Genomic DNA, 11,154 nt, shown 5'->3' on the forward strand with positions numbered 1-11,154 from the left:
TAAACACGATAACTTGAGTACCGTTACAGCTAGTTTGATGAAATTTCATATATAAGTATTATATCAAATGTGTAGTACTGTATCAACTTTTCAGCGATTTCGGTAACCGGAAGTGAAATTTATTCTAGTTTTTTTTTTAAAAGCCTATAGCTTGAGTACTGTTTCAGATAGATATACGCAATTTCGCTTCTAATTATCTGCTTTCTGTCAAATTTTGAGTAATTTCCGTTGACCGGAAGTTGTACTTTACGCTATTTCCGATTTTAAAAAAAAACTTATGTGAATTCATAAAGTACTAATATTCAACACTTATTATACATACATTGTTTGCCGTTCACTTGGTGTGCAATTCTTTTTTTTCTACGATATGCTATTATATTTTTTAAAAGTTAAAGTAATTAAAAATGGTTTAAAATCATGGCTATATCCCGAGTTGCCATCCCCCGTAGTATTATATAAGAATATTCGAGAAAGTTTAGGGAAGATCAATCCCACTTTTTTTATATTAACACAGTAAAGCACTAAAAACTAAAAAAAAACACTTTCAAAAGCCACATACCAAAAACTTGTCCAGAAAATTATAGCACAAAGTAATGGTGGTCTTGATTAATTAAATAGCCAAGTGAAGTTTGTTTATCGAAGTCCAAAAAAATCTAAACCTTAATTTAATTCTAATAGTTTTTATAAGCAGGAGGCTACACAAACGACATGATGTACAAAGTAAATAAATAAATAGATAAACATATCTTCCATGGCAAGAGTAATGATCGGCTCCCCTATGTGTTATTCAGGCGACTGCTATTTATGTGCGATTTATTTCAATAGTAAAAGAACTATAAACCAACTATAATGTATTTCAAGTAACTAGGCTACATTTTAAACCCAGCTTGAAATGTTCCCAATTCTTATCATGGGTTTCTACTGCTCACATTCATTAATTAGCTCTACGTACAATAAGTTATTCCGAGTTTTTAATTTCAAACTAGCGTACCCGTCGCGTACGTTGCTGCGATCTCAGAAGAAAAGAAATCCAATGAAGCTCTTTATGATAATGTTCAATTGTTACCAATGATGTATTTTTAGACGTTTGACTCGATTTTTTGACTCCCCCCCCCCACTTATGTCTATCGTTGTAATACCAGATGCATATTGCACCCCCCCCCCCCTCCACTTATGGCTATCGATGTAATACCAGATGCATATTGTACCCCCCCCTTCCACTTATGGCCATCGTTGTAATACCAGATGCATATTGCACCCCCCCCCCTCCACTTATGGCTATCGTTGTAATACCAGATGCATATTGCAGCAGGAAAGAGACCTCCAGTGTAAAGTAATGAGTTTCCGCAAGGGTGAGGTAGAACGTCCCACGTGACCACCCGGGTGTTAGGGGCGCTGTCGGGAGCCACCGGTTACACTACGACAGGCGGGGTCGCCGGGTTGTTTCCTGGTTTGGTTCAGTGGTCCAGTCGTGTAGAGGGCTCTTTAAAACGTAAGTAGGCGCCAGAGTGCTCATGGGTAAACACGGGGAGCTCTGGGTCACCCGACCGGTGCACCAGTTGAATCAGACCATCTGACCCCGGGGGCAGGATACACAACCAATGGATCACAAGGGCTAATATAGCTACGAGTAAACTCTGGGCGCCCAGTCGAACTATGCCTGGTGCCGCCCCTCCGAAATTATTTTTTTCCATTGTATTGTATAAACCGCAGCCAACCCCCCGCAGAAATGCTTTCATTTGTTAACGCAATTTTTTCTTCTTTATTTTTAACAGAAGTGGCTTTGCTGAATTTGGGATGTTGTTTTATTATGAATCTGCTGCTGTTATGTTCCCGATGTCTTAATCTACTGCTGTCATCATGTTCCCGATGTCTTAAATTTGCTGTCATTATGTTCCCGATGTCTCAATCTGCTGTCATCATGTTCCCGATGTCTCAATCTACTGTCATCATGTTCCCGATATCTCAATCTACTGTCATCATGTTCCCGATGTCTTAATCTACTGCTGTCATCATGTTCCCGATGTCTTAATCTACTGCTGTCATCATGTTCCCGATGTCTTAAATCTGCTGTCATCATGTTCCCGATGTCTCAATCTGCTGTCATCATGTTCCCGATATCTCAATCTACTGTCATCATGTTCCCGATGTCTCAATCTACTGCTGTCATCATGTTTCCGATGTCTCAATCTGCTGTCATCATGTTCCCGATGTCTCAATCTGCTGTCATCATGTTCCCGATGTCTCAATCTACTGTCATCATGTTCCCGATATCTCAATCTACTGTCATCATGTTCCCGATATCTTAATCTACTGCTGTCATCATGTTTCCGATGTCTCAATCTGCTGTCATCATGTTCCCGATGTCTCAATCTGCTGTCATCATGTTCCCGATGTCTCAATCTGCTGTCATCATGTTCCCGATATCTCAATCTACTGTCATCATGTTCCCGATGTCTTAATCTACTGCTGTCATCATGTTCCCGATGTCTTAATCTACTGCTGTCATCATGTTCCCGATGTCTTAAATTTGCTGTCATTATGTTCCCGATGTCTCAATCTGCTGTCATCATGTTCCCGATGTCTTAATCTGCTGTCATCATGTTCCCGATGTCTCAATCTGCTGTCATCATGTTCCCGATGTCTCAATCTGCTGTCATCATGTTCCCGATATCTCAATCTACTGTCATCATGTTCCCGATGTCTTAATCTACTGCTGTCATCATGTTCCCGATGTCTCAATCTGCTGTCATCATGTTCCCGATGTCTTAATCTACTGCTGTCATCATGTTCCCGATGTCTCAATCTGCTGTCATCATGTTCCCGATGTCTTAATCTGCTGTCATCATGTTCCCGATGTCTCAATCTGCTGTCATCATGTTCCCGATGTCTCAATCTGCTGTCATCATGTTCCCGATGTCTTAATCTGCTGTCATCATGTTCCCGATGTCTCAATCTGCTGTCATCATGTTCCCGATGTCTTAATCTGCTACTGTCATCATGTTTCCGATGTCTTAATCTGCTGCTGTCATCATGTTCCCGATGTCTCAATCTGCTGTCATCATGTTCCCGATGTCTCAATCTACTACTGTCATCATGTTCCCGATGTCTCAATCTGCTGTCATCATGTTCCCGATATCTCAATCTACTGCTGTCATCATGTTCCCGATGTCTTAAATCTGCTGTCATCATGTTCCCGATGTCTTAATCTGCTGTCATCATGTTCCCGATGTCTCAATCTGCTGCTGTCATCATGTTCCCGATCTTTCAATGTTCCCTCCCCACTGCGCAACAAAACACAAGCTTTCATTGCCAGTCTTATCGACTTCTAATAAACCCCACAGCCCTAGAGTTTGTTTGCCAGCAAATTATTGCCACTACATGACAACGATTTAATTAATCTTTCTTCGATCGAAAGTCCGTCTATATTCAAAGCAAGATCTACAGGGAACATTGCATAAAACAAGGAACAACAAACATACAGCGGGTAAAGAAAAATACTGCACGTAATAAAGAATCTGTAGACAGCATCGCTACACAACATAGAAGGTAAGGCATGACGCCTCTGTTCTCGTGTCGCACACAACATAGAAGGTAAGGCAGGACGCTTCTGTTCTCATGTCGCATACAACATAGAAGGTAAGGCAGGACGCTTCTGTTCTCATGTCGCACACAACATAGAAGGTAAGGCAAGACGCCTCATGTCGCACACAACGTGCGCAGCCCTCTTTCATGGCGCCACTAGGGCAGGTGAAGTAGAGTGTTTTTTTTTACCAGGAGAAAATTTGAGAGCACAACAGCACAAAAAATTCAGTTATTTATATATTGACACTAAAGAGAAGCCAAATCAATAATTATACATTATAATTGTATCCAATGGACTCATGTATGTTGGATGTTTAAATGATGATTGACTGATGTTTGACTGATGTTTGACTGATGTTTGACTCTTTGCCCGACCGGTCAGCTGCCCGCCTGTGTGACGTCATCGACGAGATCTACAGCAGACGTTAGAGGAGGGCGCACGACGGAAAGGTGGGAACAATTTTTTCCTCGCTCACACGGGGCATCACGGGGCTGCCACTGGCCGTCTATCGACACAAGCAGCGGCCGTCTATCGACACAAGCAGCGGCCGTCTAATCGACACAAGCAGCGGCCGTCTAATCGACACAAGCAGCGCTCATATTTTTTTCTCAGTCTCATTCAGTTGATAGGCCGGTCGTATAGATAGTCGGTGATAGTCTACAGACCTATAGTCATTCGCTGATAGTCTACTGACATACAGACATTCATTGGAGAGCTAAAGAGTATTGGAAATTTCTTTGCGTTTTGCTTTGAACGTTAACTATCAATAGAAGTAATTTCCCGGTCATTTTATTTATTAGATCAATCGAGTTTTTCAATAGTTGTAGTTCTTATGAGTTATATAATATATATATATATATATATATATATATATATATATATATATATATATATATATATATATATATATATATATATATATATAATATTTAATCGTAAGAGAGAGATCATAGCTGAATTACAATGAATGTAATTGCTTACAATTCTAGTTTATTTATATCAGTGTGTTATTTTGTGCTCAGTTGATTCTTGTGGACCTAATTAATCACGTGGACTTGATCTCATGGACCTAATTAAATGACCATAACATTAGTGCACCAGTAAGGTAAGGTTATTTATTTAAATAAAAGCTTTGAGTAACACTTGTCTTATGTATCACGAGCCGGCCCGCGGCATAACATACGCCGCTGTTTAGTTGTTTCTAATCTACTGAAAATATTTCTTTAAAACACTATAAGTAGCTCGTTAAGGACCATAACCCCCCCCCCCCCCCTTCCTTCCCCCCCCCCTCCCCCCCTACGTTTAAAATCGTTGGCTCTGCTTGTAAACATTTAGAGTGAACACAGCTCACTAAAACCATGTAGGGGTGGGGAGGTAGGGAGAGCGTTTGCAGCTTGTTTTCTAACGGCTCGAAGAAGAGAATTATATATATAGAAGATAGATGGTGTTATGTATCATTGTTATGTATCATGGTCTTATGTATCATGGTCTTATGTATCATGGTGTTATGTATCATGGTGTTATGTATCATGGTCCTATGTATCATGGTCCTATGTATCATGGTCTTATGTATCATGGTGTTATGTATCATGTTTTGTATCATGGTGTTATGTATCATGGTCTTATGTATCATGGTCTTATGTATCATGGTCTTATGTATCATGGTCTTATGTATCATGGTCTTATGTATCATGGTCTTATGTATTATGGTCTTATGATCATGGTGTTATGTATCATGTTTTGTATCAAGGTGTTATGTATCATGGTGTTTTGTATCATGGTCTTATGTATCATGGTCTTATGTATCATGGTCTTATGTATCATGTTTTGTATCATGGTGTTATGTATCATGGTCTTATGTATCATGGTCTTATGTATCATGGTGTTATGTATCATGGTCTTATGTATCATGGTCTTATGTATCATGGTCTTATGTATCATGGTCTTATGTATCATGGTGTTATGTATCATGGTGTTATGTATCATGTTTTGTATCATGGTGTTATGTATCATGGTCTTATGTATCATGGTCTTATGTATCATGGTCTTATGTATCATGTTTTGTATCATGGTCTTATGTATCATGGTGTTATGTATCATGGTCTTATGTATCATGGTGTTATGTATCATGGTCTTATGTATCATGGTGTTATGTATCATGGTGTTATGTATCATGGTCTTATGTATTATGGTGTTATGTATCATGGTGTTATGTATCATGGTCTTATGTATCATGTTTTGTATCATGGTCTTATGTATCATGGTCTTATGTATCATGGTCTTATGTATCATGGTCTTATGTATCATGGTCTTATGTATCATGTTTTGTATCATGGTCTTATGTATCATGGTCTTATGTATCATGGTCTTATGTATCATGGTCTTATGTATCATGGTCTTATGTATCAAGGTCTTATGTATCATGGTGTTATGTATCATGGTCTTATGTATCATGGTCTTATGTATCATGTTTTGTATCATGGTCTTATGTATCATGGTCTTATGTATCATGGTCTTATGTATCATGGTCTTATGTATCATGGTCTTATGTATCATGGTCTTATGTATCATGTTTTGTATCATGGTCTTATGTATCATGGTCTTATGTATCATGGTCTTATGTATCATGGTCTTATGTATCATGGTCTTATGTATCATGGTCTTATGTATCATGTTTTGTATCATGGTCTTATGTATCATGGTCTTATGTATCATGGTCTTATGTATCATGTTTTGTATCATGGTGTTATGTATCATGGTCTTATGTATTATGGTCTTATGTATCATGTTTTGTATCATGGTCTTATGTATTATGGTCTTATGTATCATGTTTTGTATCATGGTGTTATGTATCATGGTATTATGTTTGAGTATCGTGGAGGAGGGGGGGTCAAGGTGGGTGGAACCTTTTTACCTGTCACCTGTCACCTGTCAGTCCGTGCAACAGGTCACTGGTCTGTAAGTGACACTTGGACACTGGCATTCACTTTCCAAGGTCAGTGACCTATTTTGTGCCTGAAGGCTACCCCGAGAGTAATCTCGTGAGATTTGATCACAGACGAGAATTTGAGCACTGTAGAGCTCTCAACGCCCTCCATGTTTGGTGGATTCGTCTAGTGGAAGTCAACTTTTGCCAGCGACATATTTGGTCGTTTGCTTTCAAATATCAATAGACAACCAAAACTGAAGGCTTTGATAGGAATATTTTCAGTTTAGTGACTATAGGTTTAGATATGTATTTCTTTGTTAGAGAGGCTGATATTGCAACCTGTAGGACAATACGTAGATCTATTGCTCTAAAGGTTTTCAAACCTCTGTTCTCTACACCAACTAAGGTCTAATATATTAGAGCCGATGATGTCAAGAGTCTAACCAAGATAGGTTGGGGAGTTGGTGTTTATCTCTCCGTCAGATAGGTTGGGGAGTTGGTGTTTATCTCTCCGTCAGATAGGTTGGGGAGTTGGTGTTTATCTCTCCGTCAGATAGGTTAGGGAGTTGGTGTTTATCTCTCCGTCAGATAGGTTGGGGAGTTGGTGTTTATCTCTCCGTCAGATAGGCTAGAGAGCTGTTATTTCTTTTGTCTGAAACTGATAGGTTGGGAAGATTATGTTGTATTTTTAAACACACATTTTGTAACCATGTATTTTTGAAAAGGCTTAGATAAAATATCTACACTACCTTGTGGAATAAAATAGTTTGACAAATGTTATTTTGGTCATCAATATATTCTCAGGCTATCTTTCATATCTTTCTTGTAAATATGTAGATAACTTATTTCACCAACAGACTAATCACTTTATAAATATATAATGGATAACTTTTTCACTAATAGATAATTCACTCCACTAATAGATAATTCAATTAACTAATAGATAATTGAACACAATAACAAACAAATCACCCCAATAACATGGCTTATTAATAGATAACTTAATACAGTTGCATATATTTTACCTGAGTAAATGATAACTAACCTCACTTATACAGACTCATCTAACTAACTCACCCCACTAAAAGATAACTCACCCCACTAACAGATAACTCACAAACTCACCTAACTCACCCCACTAAAAGATAACTAACCCCACTAACAGATAACTCATCCAAGTAACAGATAACTCACCCCAGTAACAGATAACTCATCCAACTAACAGATAACTCAGCACACTAACAGATAACTCACCCAAGTAATAGATAACTCACCCAAGTAATAGATAACTCACCCAACTCACAGATAACTCACCCCACTAACAGATAACTCACCCAAGTAATAGATAACTCACCCAAGTAATAGATAACCCACCCAAGTAATAGATAACTCACCCAACTCACAGATAACTCACCCCACTAACAGATAACTCACCCCACTAACAGATAACTCACCCCACTAGAAGATAACTCACCCAAGTAATAGATAACTCACCCAAGTAATAGATAACTCACCCAACTCACAGACAACTCACCCCACTAACAGATAACTCACCCCACTAACAGATAACTCACCCCACTAACAGATAACTCACCCCACTAACAGATAACTCATCTCACTAACAGATAACTCACCCCACAAACAGATAAATCACCCCACTAGAAGATAACTCACCCCACTAACAGATAACTCACCCCACTAACAGATAACTCAGCACACTAACAGATAACTCACCCAAGTAATAGATAACTCACCCAAGTAATAGATAACTCACCCAACTCACAGATAACTCACCCCACAAACAGATAACTCATCCAACTAACAGATAACTCATCCAACTAACAGATAACTCACCCAAGTAATAGATAACTCACCCAAGTAATAGATAACTCACCCAAGTAATAGATAACTCACCCAAGTAATAGATAACTCACCCAAGTAATAGATAACTCACCCAAGTAATAGATAACTCACCCAAGTAATAGATAACTCACCCAAGTAATAGATAACTCACCCAAGTAATAGATAACTCACCCAAGTAATAGATAACTCACCCAACTAACAGATAACTCACCCCACAAACAGATAAATCACCCCACTAGAAGATAACTCACCCCACTAACAAATAACTAATCTTACTAATATGATATCCTCCCCCCCACCCCACCTTCCACTCCCAACAGACCCACCCACCCAAGCACCCATTAATTACACCTGTGTTATATGTAAACCTAGAAACCAATTAAACCACAAATTAGCCTCCCATTCATCGCACTTGTAAATAAATTAATGCGCGCATCGATTTTCATAAACATGGAAGTCTTGTTGAATCGTTTCAAAAAGTTTCCGAAATGACAAAATATTTTTATCTCACTTTTTCTACACTTTCCCATCAATCTAGGCAAGAAATTGGAGTTTGCTTTTGTTAAAATTTCAGGCAATAAAATCTCACAACCCCTTCCTATTTCAACTGATACAAATGCCTTTAAAATCCTAAACAGTCTCTCCAACTTCAAGTAGCCAACAATTAAGCTAAAAAAAATCAATCCCAATTTTTATTTCTCCTCCCCCTCCCCCTCTCATCTACGTCATTCAACACGCCCACTAGTACCAGTAGAATTGAACATTGACTTCTGCTTCTATTTCCCTCACCCACTCTCTCACTCTTACACACCACGCCCTCCCCGCTCTCTCTCTTTCTTCTATGGTCGTTCCCTCTCTCCATCTCTTTCATCTGACTGCCCTCTCTCCGTCTCTTACATCTGACTGCCCTCTCTCCATCTCTTACATCTGACTGCCCTCTCTCCATCTCTTACATCTGACTGCCCTCTCTCCATCTCTTACATCTGACTGCCCTCTCTCCATCTCTTACATCTGACTGCCCTCTCTCCATCTCTTACATCTGACTGCCCTCTCTCCATCTCTTACATCTGACTGCCCTCTCTCCATCTCTTACATCTGACTGCCCTCTCTCCATCTCTTACATCTGACTGCCCTCTCTCCATCTCTTACATCTGACTGCCCTCTCTCCATCTCTTACATCTGACTGCCCTCTCTCCATCTCTTACATCTGACTGCCCTCTCTCCATCTCTTACATCTGACTGCCCTCTCTCCATCTCTTACATCTGACTGCCCTCTCTCCATCTCTTACATCTGACTTCCCTCTCTCCATCTCTTACATCTGACTGCCCTCTCTCCATCTCTTACATCTGACGGCCACAGTGAACGAAGAAGACACCAGGCCATCCATAATTAATGCAAATCTTCGTGTGTGTTTAAACTAAGCCCTTTCACTATGTCCTCTGGTGTTTAAGTGTTTTCACATCTAGCTAACCTTGATCTCTCTACACATGTCTGTCTGTCTTGTGATGTTTTCACATCTCTCTAACACATTTATTACTCCACATATGTCTGTCTTGTGATGTTTTCACATCTAGCTAACCTTGATCTCTCTACACATGTCTGTCTTGTGATGTTTTCACATCTAGCTAACCTTGATTTCTCTACATATGTCTGTCTTGTGATGTTTTCACATCTAGCTAACCTTGATTTCTCTACATATGTCTGTCTTGTGATGTTTTCACATCTAGCTAACCTCGATCTCTCTACACATGTCTGTCTTGTGATGTTTTCACATTTATCTAACACATTTTTCTCTCTACACATGTCTGTCTGTTTTGGGATGTTTTTTTATCTAGCTTGATCTCTCTACACACGTCTGTCTGTCTTGTGATGTTTTCACATTTATCTACCCATGGTGTCTCTACATAAGTCTGTCTGTCTTGTGATGTTTTCACATCTAGCTAACCTTGATCTCTCTACACATGTCTGTCTTGTGATGTTTTCACATCTCTCTAACACATTTATTACTCCACATATGTCTGTCTTGTGATGTTTTCACATCTAGCTAACCTTGATCTCTCTACATATGTCTGTCTGTCTTGTGATGTTTTCACATTTATCTAACAAATTTATCTCTCTACACATGTCTGTCTGTCTTGTGATGTTTTCACATCTAGCTAACCTTGATCTCTCTACACATGTCTGTCTTGTGATGTTTTCACATCTAGCTAACCTTGATCTCTCTACACATGTCTGTCTTGTGATGTTTTCACATCTCTCTAACCTTAATCTCTCTACACATGTCTGTCTTGTGATATCGAGGTAGTCCAGTGCTAGTCTTTAACTACATGATCACGTGATATCGAGGTAGTCCAGTGCTAGTCTTTAACTACATGATCACGTGATATCGAGGTAGTCCAGTGCTAGTCTTTAACTACATGATCACGTGATATCGAGGTAGTCCAGCGCTAGTCTTTAACTACATGATCACGTGATATCGAGGTAGTCCAGTGCTAGTCTTTAACTACATGATCACGTGATATCGAGGTAGTCCAGTGCTAGTCTTTAACTACATGATCACGTGATATCGAGGTAGTCCAGCGCTAGTCTTTAACTACATGATCACGTGATATCGAGGTAGTCCAGCGCTAGTCTTTAACTACATGATCACGTGATATCGAGGTAGTCCAGCGCTAGTCTTTAACTACATGATCACGTGATATCGAGGTAGTCCAGTGCTAGTCTTTAACTACATGATCACGTGATATCGAGGTAGTCCAGTGCTGGTCTTTAACT

At 39.4% G+C, this 11,154-nt stretch overlaps 1 protein-coding gene across 1 annotated transcript; it reads right to left on the minus strand.

Moving 5' to 3' along the window:
* Positions 1–2,508: 2,508 nt before the first annotated feature.
* LOC131943518 (histidine-rich glycoprotein-like) lies at positions 2,509–3,192 on the minus strand. The gene has a single exon (XM_059303692.1). It carries the CDS (start codon positions 3,190–3,192, stop codon positions 2,509–2,511), a length of 684 nt encoding a protein of 227 aa, XP_059159675.1.
* Between the last annotated feature and the right edge of the window lie 7,962 nt (positions 3,193–11,154).

This window comes from Physella acuta, unplaced genomic scaffold, assembly GCF_028476545.2.
Source record: "Physella acuta isolate Inbredline_101_S28 unplaced genomic scaffold, ASM2847654v3 ptg000458l, whole genome shotgun sequence".
Classification (NCBI taxonomy): Eukaryota; Metazoa; Mollusca; class Gastropoda; family Physidae; genus Physella; species Physella acuta.